This window comes from Xenopus laevis, chromosome 7S (genome assembly GCF_017654675.1).
Source record: "Xenopus laevis strain J_2021 chromosome 7S, Xenopus_laevis_v10.1, whole genome shotgun sequence".
Lineage (NCBI taxonomy): Eukaryota > Metazoa > Chordata > Amphibia > Anura > Pipidae > Xenopus > Xenopus laevis.
In genome coordinates, this window is record NC_054384.1 from 17,713,944 (window position 1) to 17,737,577 (window position 23,634).

General features: G+C 40.9%; 1 protein-coding gene and 1 long non-coding RNA gene across 11 annotated transcripts in view; one reads left to right on the forward strand and one right to left on the reverse strand.

Moving 5' to 3' along the window:
* Window positions 1-1,195: 1,195 nt before the first annotated feature.
* On the reverse strand, window positions 1,196-6,793 carry LOC121396206. Its single transcript, XR_005962881.1, has 3 exons — window positions 6,324-6,793; window positions 2,741-3,005; window positions 1,196-1,236 (listed from the first exon to the last, which is right to left on the reverse strand). It is a non-coding gene; the product is annotated as an uncharacterized LOC121396206 (long non-coding RNA).
* sh3pxd2a.S (SH3 and PX domains 2A S homeolog) overlaps window positions 5,715-23,634 on the forward strand; it is a 181,405-nt gene continuing 163,485 nt past the window's right edge. For 6 of the 10 annotated variants that reach the window (XM_041570931.1, XM_041570934.1, XM_041570938.1 and 3 more), the window contains exon 1: window positions 5,716-6,445. In XM_041570931.1, the coding sequence (XP_041426865.1) occupies window positions 6,350-6,445 (96 nt within the window). In that variant the 5' untranslated portion in view covers window positions 5,716-6,349. Of the gene's footprint in view, window positions 6,446-23,634 lie in introns of all 10 variants that reach the window. The other 4 variants (XM_041570932.1, XM_041570936.1, XM_018227424.2 and 1 more) reach the window with 3 other exon arrangements.

A 23,634-nucleotide genomic window follows, 5' to 3' on the forward strand; every position in this document is an offset into this window, starting at 1 on the left:
ATGTATCAATTTAGAACAGTTTACAGGGTCGGCGATCCCCCCTCCCAGAGCTGCTTTAGAAGGTGAAAAATGACACTTTACACTTCAATATTAGAAAAACAGTCACACATAGAAAATAGAGATTAATTGAGTCGTTATTTCTGGTGATCTATCTGAAAACAACTAGTTGGTTAAAGGTGAACAACCCCTTTAACAGTTGTACATCCCCACTTAATTTTTCCATTAAACAAATACAAAGGCAAATTGAAGAAAGACTGTGATTGGCCCAATCTATCAGAAGTCCTGCTGCCAGTTGTTTCCTGTTGCCATGAGAGGCCATTGCATTGAGTTGCTTGAGCGGGTGCCGATGGTGCTAAAATGTGCATCTGTGGAATTCCTAAAATAGCTGGGAATCAATTATTGTCAACTGGAAATTGCTACAAAGTTTCAGGTTCAACAGGCACTTGACTTTTCTTCACAAGCTGATTTCTAAGCAAATATTTACAATTCTCATTAAAAGAAAATCAGGCGGGTTTTTTTCTTGATAAGGTATTTGCCCTACAGTCTGATCACTGTTTTTTTTTCTTTTGCTTATTTATTGAGGTTTATTTAATGAAATTCTTGTAAACAGGAAGCCAAAGCGAAAACATTAATTATTAGGACTACCAACAAATGCAGATCTCTGGGCTATTTTTTCCTGCAGTCAGGTTGGTACCTAAAACACAAAAGAAAAGGCAGTTCAAAGCAAAAATAAATGGGATCTTAATCCCAACTAATATATAATTAATCCTTATTGGAAGCAAAACCAGCCTATTGGGTTTATCTAATGTTTACATTATTGCCCAATAGGGAGTGTCTGCTAGTGGTACTTGCCGTCCTGCCTATAAGCAGACATCTGCTCTGCTACACCCAATAGGCACCATCTGCAGTGCTACTACAGATATGGGATCCGTTATCCAGAACCCCATTATCCAGAACATTCCAAATTATGGGATGGCCATCCCCCATAGACTCCATTTTATCCAAATTTTTAAAAATGATTTCCTTTTTCTTGGTAAAAATAAAACAGTACCTTGTACTTGATCCCAACTAAGATATAATTACTGTATTCCTTATTGGAAGCCAAACCAGCCTATTGGGTTTATTTAATCTTCACTGATTTTCTAGTAGACTTAAGGTATCAAGATCCAAATTACGGAAAGATCCGTTATCAGGAAAACCTCAGGGCTTAAGCATTCTGGATAAGACGTCAAAAACCTAAATGTAAAAAACAAGTAAAAAAAAAAATTAGAATCTTTTTACTTTTTTACCCATTTCCAGAAAACTTGTGCTCGCTTAAAAAAAATCCAGTGCATATTGCTTGGCAGTGATGTGTGTTAGGATGGCCATACACATGGAGATCTGCTTGTGGATCTCTCCCCAATATGTCCACCTTCAAGTTCCCAACGATCGGATCATAATGCAAGCAATATGGGCGGTGGATCATGGGACCACATCTACGAACAGATGTGGTCCACCATCCAACAGGATTTTTACCCTTGCCTGATGGACATCTGGCAGACTCTCGGCCAGATATCGATCGAGGAAGCCCGTCAGATGGCCCCACACACGGGCCAAATAAATTGCAGACTCAGTCTGTCAGCAGCTTTTATCAGCCTGTGTATGGCCACCTTTACAATGCCATCCTTGCAGAATTCAGCCGGTGCAAGTATGAGCACCTATAGGTGCAACATGATAAAGGAACGTTGGCAATTCCACTCAAGGCATGCAGTAGTTCCAAGACTTTGGAATTGGCACAAGCAATAATTTGATCCTACAGCAGGTTTAATTTAACACCTATTGGCACACAACCACCTTTTTGGATAATCCTGTTCCTGGCATTTTGCCTAGTAATGGTAAGTGAACCATTCTGTTTATTTTAATCATTCACTTCCCTATAACCCTTCTACCTTATGGTATTTTTTGCTGGGCACAGCCTAGAGAACCAGCAAAAATAAAAAGCTTGCTGAATGTCATTAGGATTTCATTAGAGAATTAGACCATTCTGTCCAAGTTCAGCCCTTTTGCCACTCAGATCGACCTTCTCCTACAGGCTTGAAAGGTTTCCGGATGTGGAGGTTTTAAAACGCGTTTCATACAACTGGTAACTGTGAATAATCTGCAGTTTTATTACACTAAAATGTGTGTGAAGAGCCACATATATATATATATATATATATATATATATATATATATATATATATATATATATATATATATATATATATATATAAAACTTGGGTGGAGCTGTTGCGAGTTTAATATCCTGGAGCACTGGGTGTGATTGTACTTTTCCGCACATGTTATATGGCATATGTTTGCATACCAGTGACTGCACTTCTGTTTCATGCCCTAGCACGATTACTTTTTTTTATTTAAAGGAGAAGTACAGCCATTTTGTAGGTTATTTTATTGAGCATCTTGGCACTGCACTGTACCTGGCACCTCTATATCTATCGGTGAATGGCTTTCGGCCTCGTGCTTTTATATGGTCATGGAACTCCTCGGTGACTTCTAATATCCGTATATTTTACAATAAGGGCTACTTTATCACCTATAGATTTTTACATACCAAGAAGGAAATTTTGTAATGTATCTTCTTATTTAGGCTGATGTTACTTTTTAATATTTTAAGTGCTTTTAGATATGAACGTACATAAAACTGTCTTTCACTTAAACAATTTTAACAATTAAATCTTTGCTTGATTACATTTTTACTAACCTTTATCTCTCTGTCTTGGCTCTTGGTCTTGTTTTATGTTATAGTCAGGCAAGTTCCAGAATAAAATGATTTACTGGAAGCCAATCCCACTGATCCCAAATAACTGCAAGATCATATATTGAGATAGGGTTCCCCACCGAGACATTGAAATGATCCCCCCTGGGTTGAAGTCTGACTCTGATTGGATTTCTCTGTAGGGGAGCTTGGTTATCTTGTAGTTTTCTTTTCTGTATATTCGAAGAGCTCAACATCTCCAGTCACTGAACTAAATGAAAACATAAAATCTGCATAAAATGAATTTTCTCTGGTTATTGCTGACTAAAACTCCCAGTATTTCTCACCATATAATCAAGTATCAATGCATGCTGGGAATTGTAGTCCAGTAACATGTAGGGCAGAATGCATCCCCCCTGCTGTCTTACCTCCAGGCCCTATAGATTCTGGCAAATGCCAGAGGGGCTGATGTAAGATGCCATAGAAAGTCACTATTTATTGGCTTTTTTTTGTTTGGACCTTGGTGACCTATTTTGAATTAAAAAAGCTAGGTTTGTGCTACTGCCACATTACAACAAGTGTCTGTGGTACCACTCAACAAATAAGTATTAAATCAAAAATGCAAAATTATCATAGAAATAATGAAGGAGAATACATTCACAGTTCACCTCAGTCCCAAGGTGCAAAGTCCAAAACCACTGTATCCAAAAAGGATGTGAGGATCTCGAAAAATAAAGAAACAAATGTACTTACTTGGGGCACTTACTCATAGGCTGAGTAAGTGCCCCAATAGGCACGAAACGCGTTAGGTGTTACGTCCTATTAAATTTCTCTACTTTTTACATTTGTTTCTTTATTTTTGGAGATCCTCACATCCTTTTTGGATACAGTGGTTTTTGACCTATTTTGAATACCTTCCATGCCATTGCTCCCCTGGACCAATTTTAAAAATGCCTAATTTTCAGAATGCCACAAATTTTCATCATCAGGTCGGGAGCACAGAAAATTTAAAAAATTATTGTATCTCCTGAGCAGCCCCAGAGCTTCCGAACCAATATGGTTGGGCGTAGGGTTGCCACCTTTTAGATCTGGCCCTACCGATCGGTGACGTGGTGGGTGGGCCAGAGAGGGGCAGGGTTGTTCCATTTTGGGGGCGAGATTATGATATTTCAGGGGCGGGGTTATTACATTTCAGTGGTGGTGTCACAGAGTTTTGCCAGGAAGGGACTGCAGCTCTTGGATTAGGTGAGTAGCGGAGCTGGCGGATCTGAGGCGGGCCAGGTGCAGAACAATAGGGATTACACATTTACTGGCTACTTACTAGGGTTGCCACCTTTCTACCCGGTGGATACCAGGCCGGGGAGCGGGGCTGTGACATAGAGGGGAGGAGGCATGACATCAGGGGAAGGGGCTAGTCCAATATACTGTAGCACACTGAAGTGAAGTACTTTTCAGCAGGTGATTTTATTGGCTCAAATCATGCAGACAACAAGTGGCAACATTTCAGGCCTCACAGGGCCCTTTATCAAGCCTGTGTAATAGTGCATTGTTCTGTGTTACATAGTGAGTGTTGTTGGTAGGGAAGCCATTATGGGAGGTATTGGGCGGGAACAACAATGCCCATTAATGCCCAATTATTTCTCAAGTGTCCCAATTGTGTTCCAATCCATTCAATGTATAAGTGAAAAGAATTCTTGGATCATGAAAATGGCAACAATGTTGCAAAAAGTCCCATCATGGTTCATGATTGTGTCCAAATTGTGAATGTGTCCAGTAGTATAATGTTTCTTTTCAGGTGAGTATATGTGAACAAACATTAGTCAAGCAGTGTGAATAAAAAAAAAAAAATATCATAAAAAAGGAAAACATCTTAAAGTGGACATTTGCAAGGTTCAGAGGGACGGGGCTATGACGTGACGATTGGCCGATCGCCGTGTCCATCATGGGGAATCCTGCTGGTTTACCTTATTTGGAAAACTGGGCAGTTTTGACCCGTGCAGTCCTTCAAAATACCGGGCTGTCCGGGTCAAAACCGGACAGGTGGCAACCGTAGCTACTACATTGATGGTAAAATTGTAATACCGGCCCCAGCTGGTATTTTACCGACTAGGCCGAGGAAATACCGGCAACCCTAGTTGGGCGGCATGCCACCACCTAAAAGCCTGCCGCCCGAGACCCGTTCCTTGGTGGCCTTTCCACAAATCCAGACCTGCTTCCCAAGTGAACCGAGAGAGAAAAAGCAACACTTTTAGGCAGGGCCGGATTTACAAAGGGCCCCTCCCTTTTATTTGCTCAAATTTCCATTGGGACTGGAGCAATGAGGATTAGCGCTCAGCAAATTTCCAAAAACTATTGATCTACTGTGCATCCCCGGTTTTTCTGAACCAATGTGGGTGCGGTTGGGCAACACGCCACCCCCTAAAATCCTGCCGCCTTAGGCCCGGGCCTTGCTGGCCTTTCCACAAATCCGGACCTGCTTCCCAAGTGAACCCAGAGAAAAAAAGTGACACTTTCAGGCAGGGCCGGATTTACAAAGGGCCCCTAGGTCCCTCCCTTTTATTTTCTCAAATTTTCATTGGGACTGGAGCAATAGAGATAAGCGCTCAGCAAATTTCAAAAACTATTGATCTACGGCGCATCCCCGGTTTTTCTGAACCAATGTGGGTGTGGTTAGCAAGCATGCCGCCCCCTGAAATCCTGCCGCCTTAGGCCCAGACCTTGCTGGCCTTTCCACAAATCCAAGCCTGCTTTCAGGGACTGGGGACGCCTTCTGACCAAAAGTCTATATCAATAAGACCTGGATTGGGTTCAGAGAAGGACAAAGAGAGCTTTTGGCCCAACTTGAGAGAAAGGCCCCTTTTTTCTATAATTAAACTCCTCAATAAAGATATAAATTACTTCATAACCGGAGGGCTGCCTTATATGTAATCATTATATATATGTATTATAACTACGCTGGGCTGGTCCTGTTCTTGTTGCTTAGGAAGGCTGGAGCCCAAATGTGAGGTGAAAAGGGAGACATTAAGTTTGGGCTCCAGCCTCCCTAAGCAACAAGCTAAAGGCAGGAGCAGAACAGGCATGTGGTATTACTTTTGGGCTCCAGCCTTCCAGAGAAAGAAGCTGAAGGCAGGAGGCCAACTCTGTACTATTAGTGGGCCACATACAGACAGCCTCTGAGGGAATTATCATTTCAATTTGGCGGCCATTAGTCCCCGCCCCTCCCCCGGATCCACGGCAATGAATGTATCTGTGCCCTGAGCAGGCTCCTCCTCCATGTAAGGACCGTGTCCTCCCCTGAGCAGGGAATCACAGAGCTGTGTAACCCAGGCAGCAGCAGAGCAACACTCAGGCTCCGGCAGGGTGAGAGGAGGAGGAGTATCAGTATCCTAATGTGAAGAAGTGGACACGCAAGGACAGCAGAGGGCAGCCTGCCAGAGAAACAAGTCACAAGCACATGGCACTGGAGCTCAGCCCTAGACCCTTCTCATTGGAGTGATCTGCCTGACTTCCCTCCCCGCTTTTATACTACTCGGCGCTTACACGGAACTGCTGGGGAGGGGGAGCTGGACAGTAATGCCCCAGTGAGTACCTTCAGCCCGCTGTCTGTCAGTCTGTATGGCCGTGTATCCGAAGGGAAAGATGCTGTCCTTCTGGGTGCTGGATGTGAGTGTGGAGGGTGTGCAGAAGAGGAGGAACCCATCCAAGCACTATGTGAGTACTTCTACCCACCCAGCAGGGGATAGTGGTACAACCCTGCCATGCATTATGGGGGCATTTATACCCACCAGGCACAATGTATACACTTTGTATTGTGCTACAGCTTTGTTGCCATGCATTGTGGGAGCAATTATAACAACACTAGCACCATGTATTTTCTCTCTCTCTCTCTCTATATATATAGTGGTATAACCCTAACAGATATTATGGGGATATTATACCCACCCTGGCACCATATATTCTGTATATTCTCTATATAGTGGTACAGCCCTGCCAGATATTATGGGGGATATTATACCCACCCTGACACCATGTATTCTGTATTCTCGCTCTCGCTATATGTATATAATGGTACAGCCCTGCCAAATATTATGGGGGATATTATACCCACCCTGGCACCATGTAGTCTGTATGCTCCCTCTATAGTGGTACAACCCTGCCAGATATTATGGGGATATTATACCCACCCTGGCACCATGTATTCTGTATTCTTTCTCTCGCTATATATATATAATGGTACAACCCTGCCAAATATTATGGGGAATATTATACCCACCCTGGCACCATGTATTCTGTATTCTCTCTCTCTCTCTCTCTCTCTCTTTCTCTCTTTTTCTCTCTCTCTCTATATATATAATGGTACAACCCTGCCAGATATTATGGGGATATTATACCCACCCTGACACCATGTATTCTGTATTCTCTCTCTCTCTCTCTCTCTCTCTCTCTCTCTCTCGTTATATATATAATGGTACAACCCTGCCAGATATTATGGGGGATATTATACCCACCCTGTATTGTGGTACAACCCTGCCATGCATTATGGGAGTAAGTGGGATATATACATTATGGATTGTTGTATAAGCCTACTATGTATTATGGGAGTAAATGGCATATATACACTATTGAAGTAAAAGTCAAACAGACACTGTGAAAGTGTGTGGCTTTTTGGGGGGTGGCTGATTGGTCTGTTCCAGTGGAGAACACTGTATGTGATTGGTGTGTGCTTGTTGGGGTGTCTATCAGTGCATATGGGATTAGAAATGTAAATGGGTTGATCTTGGGCTGGAATGTACTGTAGGCAGGGAAAAGTGCCCTGGGCCCTGCAGATCAACAGTTGGGAAGAGTAAAATAAACATGTAAAATATAAATATACAGTATTATAAATGGGGTTTATAGTGCAGCAGCACCTAAGGTAGTGCTGCACTACTATTGGGGATAAACTACAGCAGAAACTCCAGTAACAGTGGGGACAGCAGGGCAGTGGGGTCTGTATTAGTGGTGGGGGGGTTATTGCATATTGGTGGGAACTGAGGCAGTAGCAGGTAGTGTAGCAGGAATCAAGGTTTCCAAATATGCAAACACTGCATATTGTAACTGATTTTATTGTATTATAGTGTAATTGATTTTGTTGTATTATATTGTAACTGATTTTATTGTATTATAGTGTAACTGATTTTATTGTATTATATTGTAACTGATTTTATTGTATTATAGTGTAACTGATTTTATTGTATTATATTGTAACTGATTTTATTGTATTATATTGTAACTGATTTTATTGTATTATATTGTACCTGATTTTAATAGTAAACCATATAAACACATATCAGGCAGGCAAAGTCATTCTCATAATTCCCCATGCAGTGTGAGAATGGCAAGAGGGGCACGAGTGTGCCCCAGTCATATTTTATAAGGATATCTCTTATGAATCCTTTATGATAAGGGAATGATAGATGGGGTGTGCAGCCACTGTGCTACTGTAAGTGCAGTTACTCTAATAATAAAGCATGTGTCATGAAAAGTGTGTGCTTGGGGGTGTGCGGGCCGTACCACTTGTTCTATTATGGGTACATGAATTGTAACGCTAAGCCTTAGCGCGTGGGATTTGGTTATACTAATGTCAGTGAGACAATACAGGTTTGGGGGGGGGGAAATCTGACATCAATGCAGCACTGCGAATAATAAACTATATTATGTGTAACTACAAGTTGTGTCTCTGTCCAGGGCATTGAGGGGCGCTAACGCTTCCACAATAATTCTATTAAATATATATTATCTATATTTACATTTTGTTGTATGGGATTAATGAGTTGAGGGTAATCGCTGTGCTACTGTAAGTACAGTAATACAGTACAGTTATCTGTACTGTATGTATTTAGGGTTATTTAATGCTAATGAACTTTCTATACTATATGGGATCAATGAATGGGGGGGGTCTCCATTTTGATGTATATCATTGCTTGTGGGTCATTGATAAAGAAATGGTTGCAGGCCTGAAACATGCACAAAACATGTTCCATGTGCACATACTGTATGGATTGATGCATTTGTATACAGGTATGGGATCCGTTATCCGGAAACTCATTATCCAGAAAGCTCAGAATTATGGAATGGCCATTTCCCAAAGACTGCATTTTATCAAAAAATCCAAATTTTCAAAAATGATTTCCTTTTTCTCTGTAGCAATAAAACAGTAGCTTGTACTTGATCCAAACTAAGATATAATGAATCCTTATTGGAGGCAAAACCAGCCAAGAGGGTTTATTAAACTGTGTATATATATTTATAGGTAGTGGCATGCCTGCATGTTTCCTGGTATGTGGAAGCACACATCCACCATCGAGCTTGTTACTAACTAAAAAATGTGCTCCTGGGAAACCAATCCTATTTTTTGCTTTTCACTGCAGCTGGCGGAATGAAGCTAATTCCCGATTGGCTGCTGGAAGTGCCATAAGGATTTATAGACCAAACACATTCTGATCAGCCAGCTGTGAATAAGTACAATGTATAGCAGTGATCCCCAACCAGTAGCTCATGAGCAACATGTTGCTCACCAACCCCTTGGATGCTGCTCCCAGGGGCCCCAAAGCAGGTGCTTATTTTTGAATTCCAGGCTTGGAAGCAAGTGTTGGTTGTATAAATACCAGGTGTACTATCAAACAGAGCCTCATGTAGGCTGACAGTCCACATAGTAGCTGTCGGATAGCCCTTATTTGGTACCCCAGGGATTTTTTCATGCTTCTGTTGCTCCGCAACTCTTTTTACATTTGAATGTGGCTCACCATTAAGAAAGGTTGGGGGTCCCTGCTGTATAGGAAGGTTCAGTAGAATACATAGCATGCCAGACACTCCCTATAATCCTCCAGCCAGTTGTTATGTGTCTGTGGTCCGTCACTTTTACTGTCCTATATACAAACGTGGCTGCTGCATCTCTCCTGGTTACAGTGTCATAATCCAGTTTGTAGCCCTTCCAGCTGCTCTCGTCTCCCTTATTTTTTTTTTGTGTTTCCATTAAAAACGAAATCTCTAAACGAGTCCGACGGGTCCACAAGTTGCTTCTCATGTGGCCAAATCATTCGCTGCTAGAAGCGTTGGTTTGTGCTTGACTATGAATGCAACGGTGCATGTGTCCAGCAGGCAACATGCTGGCTGCTGCAGCTGGACAATAACCACCCCGTTTCCTACATATCAGGCAATCCCGAGTAAAAAGGAAGACAGGCATAAATGTGAGGCACGGCAAATTTTTGGCTGCCACTACAAAGTAACAATCAGTGCACTGACTGTGCCGCTGTGATTCTTTATAGCTTCCTTATAATGAAAACACTTCCTTTCAGATACTCTGCCCTGAATCCCACCTACTCTCTGAGAAGTGCTCTTTCCTCCCAAAGATAGGAGGGTGGAGGGGCATTTTTTCACACTTTTAACAATAAGACGTGTAGAACAGCACTGATAGTCAAAAATTCAGCACTGACCTCTTTTCTCATTCTGATCAGATTCCAGGAGAAATTTTGGTTTCCAAAGGGCATCTCATTGCATTAGCATTTCCTTATAGATCCAATAACCTCTCTATGGTATAATTGCAGGTCTAGTAACCAAAAGCAAAAGTAATAAAATCAGCAGGTGGCATTTGCTGGTCTAATTATTAATTATATACATGGAGCAAACTTTGCACCTCCATACTAGAGTCCTGCATGGGGTCAAGAACCCTCAAAATGCCGGCAAAGTGGTCTGGTTTTGGGGAGTAACTTCAGATTTCCTTATCATGCAGGTAGTCCGCGAGTAACCCGCCTGAGTATCCAGGTAACATGTGGGACTGGTAAATGTCATTGCCATTGAAAGCAGTATCTGTCTGCCCACCTGGCTTTAATTCTGAAATGATGTAGCAGAAGCTATCTGACTGACAGAGCGGTCAATCTAAAGCAGGGGTAGGCAACCTGAGGCTCCGGAGCCTCATGCTGCTCTTCATCCTGCTTGCTGCGGCTCGGTCTTGCAGCTCAGGTTGGCTCGCAGGGCTGTATCGATGTCCCAGGAGTGACAGGCAAGACAGAGCAGCAGCAAGATGATTCATCATGGTCCTTACTGCGGTCACAAACTCAAGACAATAGAGGGAAGATCAGCATTGAACTTCAGAAAAAGAATTTACATTAAACAGATGAGAACACTAGCATTTAAAGGAGAAGGAAATTCCCTGGGCGCAAAAAACCCTCCCCTGTGTTGCCCCCCTCCCTCCTCCCCCCTGGCCTACCTGTCCTGCCGGGCAAATGCCCCTAACTTGTTACTCACCCCTCTGCGCAGGTCCTGTCCACGGAGTTCACAGGCACCATCTTCTCCCAAGCGGTCTTCTTCCTGCTTTGACCGGCGTTTTTGGCGCATGCGCAGTAGGAGCATTTACCTGTACGGATCTACTGCGCATGCGCCAAAAGTCACGAAGTTTTCCAATTTCGTGACATTCGGCGCATGCGCAGTAGATCCGTACCGGTAAATGATTTTTGCGCCCAGGGGGTTTTCTTCTTCTTTAATAGGGCTATTCAGTGTTTAATTTATTTCAAAGTAGGCCTACACGGCACTTCTGTTTGTTGTATTCTGTTGCTGTAACAGTTAAAATTAAAAAAAGGTTAAAACTTTTAAAAGTTTATAATCTGTTTTATGTTTTGCGGCTCCAGAATATTTTTCTTTAGTGGAAGAGGGGGCAAAATGGCTCTTTTGATAGTAAAGGTTGCTGACCCATGATCTAAAGTTATTAAAATATCAGTGACCTTGATAAAATGGGCCCACTTCTGCTAATTTTCCTTTTCGGATGGACCAATTCTACTCAGTGGAGCCTGCTACCCTCAGCCAGGGTCTGTCACCTGCTCAGAATAACCCCCACTGCCCTGCGGGTTCTGTCTCTGCAATCCAAGGCCCTCTTATGAGCAGAAAACTGCACTAGTACTGCTCTTACTTCAGTACCATAGCCAGCTCACCTAGAGGCAAAGTTGGGTTTTATCATCTGTGTGCAGTTTGCAGGATCAACTGAGGGGTTATATCTGTTCCTTTTGCAGTAACGTAAACACTACTGTACATGTCCTGGTTTTTGCTCCTTATATTGACAATTTGTTATACTTCATCCTTATCTGAAGGTCTCTGTTATAGTTTAACCATACCCCCCCCTTGCACCCCACAAAGACAGTTAACCCATTACATTATGTATGTTATGAGACCCACCCTTATCAATACTCAGGATACAAATAATTGATTCATTCATTTCTATCTACTGTCTTTCAGTAGAACACATTCAAGCAGACTGAGCCTACGCTCATTCCCGGGGGATAGAAACATTTTTTGGCAGTCTTAGAAAGAAGAAACTCTGTTTTTCTGTGTTAGGTAGGCGTCCTGGCATGCTTCCATTAAACTGAATTGCAGGTTCATCTCATTGCTTAGGTTTGCTTGATTGCTATGAAACCATAAACTACAACTCGGCAGTTGGTTTTACGAAGCTTGCCAGAAATTCACCCACATAACAGTTCAAAGGAGAAGCCAAAGCTTTCCATAATGGGGGCTTGTATGACTAAAACTGGCCATAGATGTAAAGATTTTTAAAAGATTTTTTAACCAGGCTGATCAATTTTCTGACAGATGTCGGCTGAAAAATCGTACGATCGTTCGAATCCCACATGGATAATTTCCAAGGATTGGTCAGATTTCACTAAAATCAATTGTTTGGCAAAAAAAATCTTTGCGTCTATGGGGAGCTTTATACAGCGCACAAGCCCCTGTCAATCACTTGGCCGCACAAAGAATTCAATAAAACCAGCTTAAAGAAACAGTAGACTTATAAAATGTTTTAAAATGATGATGGGTTCACCTTTATTGAGTTGAGTTCTACATTCCCTAACAGCTTCTTCATTAAACAGTTCTATATATGTATACTTGGCCAGTGGATGATAGCACTTACTTAGTTTGCAGACCCAGTTATTAATTGGCTACCTTGGCACACCCAGCCACATCCCATTAAGCCCAGAGCTTGCCCATGATCTGGCTATACCCTCCCCACTCCATCCAAGCACTGCCTGCTCCAACAAATTAGGCTTTGCACCTCTCTGATACTGGGCCCCTAACTGGACTACTTCCCCCTGATGATGGCCTTGAGTACCAGTAATGAGGGCGCAAAAACAAAGTCAATAACCATTAAAATTTAGAATCTAAAAATTAAAGGGCCACTACCCCCACATATCTTCCTGCAGAACTGTTCATACTAAAGAGGAATATGTATGCTGGCAAAGCTTTATGTTATCTCTCTGTAAAGGCTATGAGAAAACCTGTGGAATTGTCGCTACTAAGGATAATTCCATTTATAGCTCTGTTTGCGTAACTACGCCTCCATTGGCATTATGCCATGCCCCCTAGGTTGTCATGCCACACCCTTTCTTGTTAATGGATAACCACACAATAAAATACCTATTGAAGATGATAAAGCAGAATGTGGTCATTCTTCCTTCGAAAAAATCGAGAATCGAGAAGTGGTGTCTGTCTGTTTATCATTTTGAATTGTTCAAAGATTTGTATATCTACCATCTTCTTTTTCCTTATCTGTCATGGGTAAATTATATCACCCAAAGCTGTGAAGGCTGTTGGACCTCAAGAAGAGCTGCCAGCTATCAGTGGCATCTACTTGGCCCTGCTTTCAGTTTAGCAACACATGACTTGAACACTGGATGATGATTAGATCTCCATTAGTAGTGGGGGTACATACAAATTACTAATGCCTAGTTAACCCTAGGAATCTTACAAAAGCAATGGTAAAGTACTTTGTTTAGCTGACTATATTTTAAATGCACATCCAGTGTGTATTCCTGTGGTAAACTGAATTAAAGAGAAAACTGTCTTCATAGTCTGTAATTTGTCAACCAATAAACCTCCAGAAATTGCATGTGCTGGGTTGAGACATCCAAGCAAATGCTTACTGTGTGGGGCGGATGTGATGGTGATGACCTTAGGAAACATGAACTCAGGAAGGCCTTATCATTCACTTTAAACAAATATGAAAGTGTCTTGAAATCCAAAATAGTAGAATTCTTGTACCTCCAAGTGCTCCTCCTTGAGGTGGGCAATATCGGGCTGATCCGATCATGGGCCCTAGGGCCCAACGATCGGATCCTAACGGTGGCTTAACGGGCGGTCGGATCGCGGGACCGCATCAATGAACAGATGCAGCCGCGATCCGACGGGATTTTTAGTCCCATCCGATCGAGATCTGGCCGACTTTCGGCCAGATCACGATCGGTGAAGCCCGTCGGGGGGCCCCATTCAAGGGCCAATAAGCTGCCGACTCGGTCTGTTGCAGCTTTTATCGGCACGTGTATGGTCACCTTTAGTTAAAAGGGTGGTTCACCTTTAAACAACTAGTTGGTTTCAGATAGATCACCAGAAATAACAACTTTTTCCAATGACTTTCCATTTTCTATGTGTGACAGTTTTTCTAATATTGAAGTGTAAAGTGTCATTTTTCACCTTCTGAAGCAGCTCTGGGATGGGGGGGGGGTCACAAAACCAGTCAAAGGAAACCAGTCTTTCATTTTCCAGTCAGTTTTCTAGGTTTCAGTAAAATAAAACATGGAAAAGCTTGTACACTTTGACTCCATTGTTGATGTGTAGCAAATCTCATGTCAGGGTCCACACTATGAAGCCAACGTCATTTGTATTTATATTCACAGGATGCCGAGAGCAGCTCAGTTGTAGGGTTTGTAGGATCCAGTGAAGGAAGTACGTTTGGAGCTGTCTCATTTGACTTGTTATACTGAAACAGCTGCCTTCTCCTTTCTTTTCTTTGCTGCCAGTTAGATCATTTCCTGTTATTTTTGTCAGTAAGCAGACATAAACAACCTGCACCCAAATTCCAGTGCAAGGAGCCCTTTGTTCAGATTTTAACTAGTGGAAATGTATACAGTGGCCTGCAAATTCATTCAGACCCTTGACTAATTCTCTCTCTTTACTGAATAGAATATTCTCCACTGAAATGTTATGTTTCCAAGTCACTAAAAATGTATATAAAAATGTTTTTTTTTTTAATATCCCTCTTTACATTTTGCAAATGTTGGGAGGTATGTACCTCAGTATCAAGTTTTAGTTGGCTTAAGAGCGGGTCTTTTAATGGGCCATTGTTCTACATTCAGCTTTTGTTTTTGAGCTGCTCCATTGTCACCTTTGCCGTGTGATTGAGATTCCAATTCCAAAATGAGTCAGTAGTGCTCAGTTTGGGCAATGACGCACCTTAAACAAATTACCCCTAATTTCTTCAGTCTTATTTCTGGCTGCATCTGCTTTCAGGATATGCCCCCAACTGTTTGGCCATGTTTCTGCCTTGAAATGTAACAGTGAATTCCAAAGAAATGAACCAAGTAGGTTCACGTATATAAATCTGTGCCGTGATATAAGACAATCAAGTAATTACACAATTTCAAAATAAAAAAGAGAAATCAAAAAAAGGGACGATTACAAGAATGATGTCATAGGACTTTCTTAAAATCCGATTCACTGTGAAATGAAAACCTACTTGTCATGTAAAGCAGAATCAGATGACTTCTTTCCTTTCAAATTTAAGATGAGCAGACTTCCCCTAAATGCAGTCAAGTACATTAGATCAGAGCTGGGCGGTGTCTCTGTAGCCTTATATGATACTATTATTATAGGTGCCTTAGGGTCAGGGCACACAGGCAGATTCGGGGAGATTATTTGTCGCCCGGCGACTTCTTCGGGGCAATTAATCTCCCCCCGAACTGCCTCCCCTGCCTTCCCGTCTGCTAAAATGTAAATCGAAGGCAGGATGCCTGACGAGGAATCTTCGGGCAACTTCCGAAAACAAATCACTCCAAATGCCGTCCCACCGGCTATTTACATTTTAGCTGCAGGGGAGGCAGTTTGGGGAGATTAGTCGCCCCGAAGAAGAGGAGATCTCCCCAAATCTGCCTGTGTGCCCTTACCCTAATGGTAAAGTCTGGCCACATTAGCTACGCTTCACTCAATAATCAATAATCAGAATCAAGTGATGTTTACAGACGATTGTTTGCCTAGCAGGTCACACTTATGGACTTTAATCCTGTGTAATTATAGCCAGTTTCACTTTACAGCCAGTTCCTGTGCTTTGTTTAGGCTTTTTTCAATGTTTTCACAGCAATGCTGTGTGTATGGCTTGACCTAATTCTTACGAATTGTGTTATCTGGATAACACACGTTTTGTAACCCCAGTAGCTCCCCATCTTCTTTTCTGCTGAACAACTGTGCACCGGAACTGAACGATGAGGAGATGGAATTCTGAAGTTTGGCGCTAGTCCTGAATGACAAGAGGGTATATACTACATTTGGTTAATGTTTGTGTTTAAGGTGCCTGCATTAATTTTTTCACATGTGCCCCTGACGAAGGTCCCAATGTATGGGTACTGAAATGTGTTGGGTCTTTATGTATCACCAAGATAAATAAACTATTGGCCTGAGTGCCCTGCTCTTTGTATGTGCTGATTCACTGCACATGCTCTGTGCTGCTGTCACTTACTGAGCACATAGAATAGAAATGTCACAATATAAGGCTGATTAGTAATTAATACAGATAATTACTACATGACAGCACAGAAACCAGTGCAATTAGCATCAGAATTTAATAATCAGCCCTGTAGCATCATCTTAAATTACCGACCAACCTCATTTTCTGCTGGATAATTAGTGATGACCCCTAAGCTAAGATTCTCAACAGCTGCTCAGAGCCCACTGAGCATGTGAGTGTCACAGACACTTTCCAAGATGGTGACCCCCTGTGACAAGTTGGAAGTCCTGGATCATTGCTGCTATTGACAAGCTGAAACTTCAGGCTTGTACAATAAGTTCATTATGTAAAATACGGTATTTTTAATCATATTCATTTTTAGGGTTTAGTTATCCTTTAAGGAATGTAATTGGAGCACTTGCGTAGTTGAAATTGTTGGGGAGCAGTGTTGGGATAGGTGAAAAAATGTCATAATTTTTTGGTCTGGGTTTTTAGCAGGTAGGAAACTGCCCTTGAGACTTCAAGACATTTTGACATCTGTAGACCACACATTTCATTTCTCTATTCATAGTCAACTGTTGGCTGAAGAGATGAAGATCGCATATCCTTGGATTTAATGAAACTGTGGGGGTGTTTGGATCGTTGTCATGTGTGAGTCATGTTTCAAAAGGGACTTCATAATCCATGTCTCTGTTATATTTATGCTCGAGTAGGGGTGTATATTTCTTGGTAGTCATTTCTTACGTTCTATCATCTACAGTAGGGAGTCTAGATACATGAATTCTACACAAGACACAAATCGGGATCAATAATGACTCTTTATTTGAATGGTTTATTTCCTTTTACCATGTAAATGTTGTATTATAATGTAACAACATATGTACAGAGGTTGATAGCCGAAGAGCACTGACACTTGTAGAAATAGCTGGATGAACAATAAACATTTCCCATCTGGTGGGATGAAGAACAAACAGGGCCAAGTACAACACAGGGTTTACAGAGAGAGTGGAAAGGAAGAGAACTGTGGCTGGAAACAGCGCTATCTTGAAAGGGCCATGGGAGAATGGGAATATGAACTGTGATGGAAAACAGCCTTTTCCCCTGGGTAGTGTCCTAGTAAACACTTCACAAGAGATACGCGCATAGTAATGCTCAACACAGAGCAGCACGGGAGTTACTTAAAGGGGAACTCCGGCTTCCAAACCAAAATTTGATAAAGAGGCCCACATAACACAGAAACCCCTTATATACCCATCACAGTTAACTGTTTCTTCAAAAATGAATAAATGCTGTTTAACTCTTTCTGCATCATTTGAAATCCTGGCAGGGAAGGAGGGACTAAACACTGATGTTACAAATTGTAACAACTTCTCCACAGCTTATAGACAACATGCAGGAAATACATAACCCACAATGCATTGCACTGTGATGTTCCTTTCCTTATTGAAATCACATGTGCAGGGAATTGTGGGGGTTTGGAAGACGCAGGCTGAGGACAATTGCGTTTTGATACAAAATAACAGTAGTCAGCCAGCTCAGCAAAGTAGTCAAACAGTGTATGGCCAGGTAAGTCTACTAGAAAATCATGTAAACATTAAATAAACCCAATAGGCTGGTTTTGCTTCCTATTAGGATTACTTACATTTTAGTTTGGATCAAGTACAAATTACTGTTTAATTATTACAGAGAAAAAGGGAATCAACTTTAAAAACCTGGATTATTTGCATATAATGGAGACAGCCTTTCCATAATTGAGAGCTTTCTGGATAACGTGTTTTCACAATAACGGATCTGGGGTTTTCCAGATAAGGGGTTTTTCCGTCATTTGCATCACCATTCTTTATGTCTACTAAAAAAATAATTTAAACATTACATGAACCCAATAGGATTGTTTTGCCTCCAATTAATGTTGTTAGTGGAGTACCGAAGGGCTCTGTACTAGGTCCCTTGCTTTTCAACTTGTTTATTAATGACCTGGAAGTGGTCATTGAAAGTACTGTTTCTATTTTTGCAGATGATACTAAATTGTGCAGAACTATAGGTTCCATGCAGGATGCTGCCACTTTGCACAGTGATTTGTCTAAACTGGAAAACTGGGCAGCAAACTGGAAAATGAGGTTCAATGTTGATAAATGCAGGTTATGCACTTTGGCAAAAATAATATAAATGCAAGTTATACACTAAATGGCAGTGTGTTGGGAGTTTCCTTAAATGAGAAAGATCTAGGGGTCTTTGTAAATAACAAGTTGTCTAATTCTGGGCAGTGTCATTCTGTGGCTACTAAAGCAAATAAAGTTCTGTCTTGTATAAAAAAGGGCATTAACTCAAGGGATGAAAACATAATTATGTCTCTTTATAGGTCCCTGGTGAGGCCTCATCTGGAGTATGCAGTACAGTTTTGGACTCCAGTCCTTAAGAGGGATATACATGAGCTGGAGAGAGTGCAGAGACTAAGTGCAACTAAATTGGTTAGAGGGACAGAAGACTTAAATTATGATGGTAGACTGTCAAGGTTGGGGTTGTTTTCTCTGGAAAAAAGGCGCTTGCAAGGGGACATGATTACACTTTACAAGTACATTAGAGGACATTATAGACAAATAGCAGGGGACCTTTTTACTGATAAAGTGGATCACCGTACCAGAGGCCTCCCCTTTAGACTAGAAGAAAAGAACTTTCATTGTTCTTCACAGTCAGGACAGTGAGGTTGTGGAATGCACTGCCGGGTGATGTTGTGATGCTGATTCAGTTAATGCCTTTAAGAATGGCTTGGATGATTTCTTGGACAGACGTAATATCCAAGGCTATTGTGATACTATACTCTATAGTTAGTATAGATATGGGTATATAGAATTTAATTAAAAGTAGGGAGGTGTGTGTGTATGGATGCTGGGTTTTCATTTGGAGGGGTTGGACTTGATGGACTTTGTCTTTTTTCAACCCGATTTAACTATGTAACTATGTAACTAACGATTAATTATTTCTTAATTGGGATCAAGTACAAGGTACTGTTTTGTTATTACAGAGAAAAGTCAATCAATCAACTTAAAAATTAGAATTTGGATAAAAAAGAGCCTATCGGAGATGGCCTCCCCCATTATCGGGAGCTTTCTGGAACCGCTGTCCCGATAACGGATGCCAGGCAGGGGGGGGGGTGTTAATTGCTTTGTTATTATCGAATTCAGATTTTTCTACAGAATTTATTCAGCAAATAATTGAGGGGGGGGGTATTATATAGAAGTCAAATAGGAAAAGAACAAATTGCATATATTCATTCTACAGTATAGGCACATCCTCTTTCTCTGAACTTCTGAGGTTTATTTCTTATATATTTACACCTAAATGATTGGCCGCTATCACCTAGGGGGACATTCATTTTTTTCCCACAAAGCACCATCACCTAGGGGACACATAGAAACAAACAGCTGGAGCTCACAAGATCCAAAAGTGCTTGGATTTGCATTAACTTCATGATCCTTTGGAACATTTTTAACAAGAGATGACAGGCGCTTGATCAGAAATGTGCTTACCTCAGTCAGGGTGAGAGAAGAGATGACACGCACCATTGTTGGGATGTTTTGCTGGAGAACAATGCTTCCGGAATACTTAGGAAGTCCCATCTACACAGGAGGCAACAGGGAGGACTTCCGCATCTCTTTTCACTATCTCATTTTTTCACAACATATTTTTAGCATAAGTTAAGGCAGAGCTCTTGGAATATTCAAAAGCACCTTGAAACCACATCATGAATTGAATGATATTGCAGCCTTGTATTGGACATCTATTAGTCTGAAATTATTAAGAGCTAAAGATGTATGTTATGGCAAAGATATGCTGAATGTGTCTTTATTGCCTTTTAAAAGGAAAGCAGAAAGCCAAAAACAGCAGAAAGGCAAACATTACGTTTTGGGCAGCGTGCCCTTCACACCTGATGAACGGAACAAACCCCAAAATATCATAGAACTTTTGTTTTTTTTGGCTGTCTGGCTTTAAAAGGCTATAAACACCTTTTTAAGCCAGATTTTACTTAAATAAATTTTTAAGGTGTGTTCTTATAGTTTATTTGCATTTGACTTTTTGGTCTTTTTTTTTTTTTGGTGTTTTGGCTCAATTTAAAGGTCTGACAAATAGTGGCGATCGGCAGTAATATGTCTAGATTGCAGTGGGTACATTGATTATTTTATAGGCAATGTACAGCTCATTGTATTTATTTCCTAGGTCCCAGTACTATAGTTAGATTAGTGGTTGGTTGTAAATGTGATTTAATCCCAGTATCCCAGGACTGCCCTTGTAAATGCCATGTCAGCTTCTCTTGCCTAATCGTCATGGCCAGTCCATCCAGGATTTCCTGCCTAATTAACTATTTTAGGAAGTATCAGTAGCAGTCGGCTTTTACTGCCTGTGTGTCCGCCTTTCATTGTTAAAAAGTTCTATATGCCTTAACATTACGGGGGTTATTTATTAAAGTCAGAATGTAAAAAACTCAAAAATTCAAGGTTTTTTTTTTACTATAAAATCAGAATTTTTAGTGGAAAAAAAACTCATATTTGTCAAGATTTATTAAACCCCGAGGCTGTAAAAAGTAAGAATCAGAAAATCCTCCATCTCAGACCTGCCAAGGTTGTATATAAGTCAATGGGAAAGGTCGCTGTCATATTTGGAAGTTTCTGTGGACTGCGCTGGAAGTAGTACGAAAATCCAACTTTTTCGGGCATATATCTGAAAAGGCCAGAAAAAAATCAAGTATATCCCCAATCTGATTAAATCATGCTTTTTTTAAAAAAAATAAATAAATATCAAATCGTGGATTCTAGTTTGCTCTGACTTTTTGAAATAAAATTATTAAACAAATTCCGAATTTGATAAATAACCCCTTTGTGTCCCATAATATCCAGCTGTGTCGAAGGAGCAAGGCTAGGCATTACAGCCATGAGGATTATGAGTTTTATTTTCTTGGCCTTATTTAAAGGGATGGTTTACCATTAAGTTAACTTTTAGTAGGTTATAGAACGGCTAATTCTAATCAACTTTGGCCTTCGTTTTTAATTTTTTTTTATATGTTTTTAATTATTTGCCTTCTTTTGACTGCTTCCAGCTTTCAAATAAAAAACAATGCTCTAAAAGGCTACATGTATTGTTATTGATTTCTTTTTTTTTTTTACTCATCTTTCTATTCATACCCACTTGTATTCTTGTTTCAGTCTTTTATTCAAATGTTTGCATGCTTGCTAGGATAGTTTGGACCCTAGCAACCAGATTGCTGAAATTGCAAACTGAATAAAACGCTATATTACTCAAATACTTCAGATAATAAAAAACAATTGCAAATTGTCTCAGAATGTCTCTCTCTATATCATCCTAAAAGTTAATTTAAAGGTGAGCAACTACATTACCTTCCCTTGGGAATAGAGTCCTGCAGCGGGTCGGGTACCCACGGGTCACCTGCAAAAAAGCAGGCACCCTGCGGAATGAGGGGAGGATTTTCAGGTGCAGGTATAGATGCGGGTCGTGGGTCGGATTGCGGGTCTCATCTAAATTTCTTATCTTATGTAATATTACTTATTCCTTATTTAAAGTTTTACAAAACGTGTTTCTGTCCCTGCCCTCGTTTGATGACATCACTTCCGGTTTGCAACACCGTGACTTCCTGTTTGGTCTGCGGGTTTGCGGATAAGGCGGGTCGGGTAAGGGATCAAAGTGGGTAAATATGCAGTTTGGGGTCGCAGGGTTTGGGTCCGGGTCTTAGAAATTGGTTCCGCGCAAGACTCTACTTGGGAATATAATGTCAGAAGTTTGTTGAGTCGTGTGTGTGCATATCTTTGTGTGCTTTTAAATGAGCACAAAGGGGAATGAAAACCTCTGAATTAAAGAATAATGAGTTGATATACTTGAGAGTGAGCATTTTGCCTACTCCTAAACAAATGGCAGCAGTCAGAATTTTACAGGATTTTACAGGGGATAACCAGTGTGTGTGAGAAAAGGGAGAGCAAGCTGAAACGTAAGTTTATAGCTTCAGTTTATAGCACCTTGGGGGTCGCAGCGCTCCCCCACCATATCTCCCACAGGCAGATATGCAGTTGTCAAGCCGCAGCAGCTGGTGTTGCCCCCCCCTCTCGTATAGAAACCCCTTTAAATGTCCAGGTTAACAGCAGAAGGAAAATCTGTGGATACAGAAATCAGTTTATTGCAGTGAAAAAACAGACTTTCATTTTTATTTCTCATTGTTGTGACAGCCAAGGCGAATAATGTTTAGTGTTTCTGGGACTTGGCCAGGATTTGCTGGAAACTTTCCAAACATTAGACTCGAGAGATTACAAATACATTGTTTTCCTTCCCACATTGATTGGGTTACTGAACAACGACTTGCCCAATTGGACAGGACTTTATTAACAAGCATCTATGCCTGTGTGTGGGGGGAGGGGCTGTAAAATCACTTGTAAGCCCCCCAGCAGCCCTGCCCAGGATATTCACCCAAAATAAAAAGTTCTTATGTCAACTTTTGGAGGCCCATTTATCAAAGGTTGAATTTCGAATTCATGTGAGTTTTCTAAAATTCGAATATACTCACATTTCGACTGGGAGGTTATTTAAGAAAAAATTTGAATGACAAATATTCGACCGAATGTTTCCGACCCGAAATTTCGAACCTTATTAGATTCATATTTGATTCGATTTTCTTCCAAAAAAAAAATTTGAATGTCAGGAATGCTATTAACATCTCCAAATGGACCTCTGCCATTGACTTGTACATGAACGTGGCAGCTTTTAGGTGGCTAATATTTGAATTTGCATGGTTGAAGTGTGATAAATCTCACATTCAAATTTTCATTCTAATAGGGGGATTAACAGTTTTAAACTTGAATTGACTATTTGACCCTTGATAAATCTGCCCCTAAGTATGTTGTAGCCAAAAGTGACATGAACCTATTAGAGATCACCTCCGAGGTCCACAACCTGTATAATTGGTTTTGACCTAGGTCGTTGTGTCTTTATGTGCTCATAGGTCTCTATTACCCTTACATTCACTATAGGCCATATTGAATCATTGTCGCATTATTACTTATGTTCAATGAGCCCATATGAAATCAACTTTTGATTGGCTTGCTAGAAAACCAAATTCTTGCCATTAGTAATAGTCACATTAAAGAGATCCAGCTGCCAATGAAAGGCAACAAAATATATGTAAAATGCCCCTCTATATGGAACTAGTTACATAGATCCCCCCCCGATGCCTGTCAGTTCTCCATCTTTCCATCTTTGTTTAAAATGTTAAAAGTTAAAACACTGAATGGAGTTTTATAAACAGATTATTGGGTAAGAAGATGTAAATGATGCAGACCCTAAACATACTCAGTGTGTGTGTTTATGTGCTTATTCTACTCGCCTT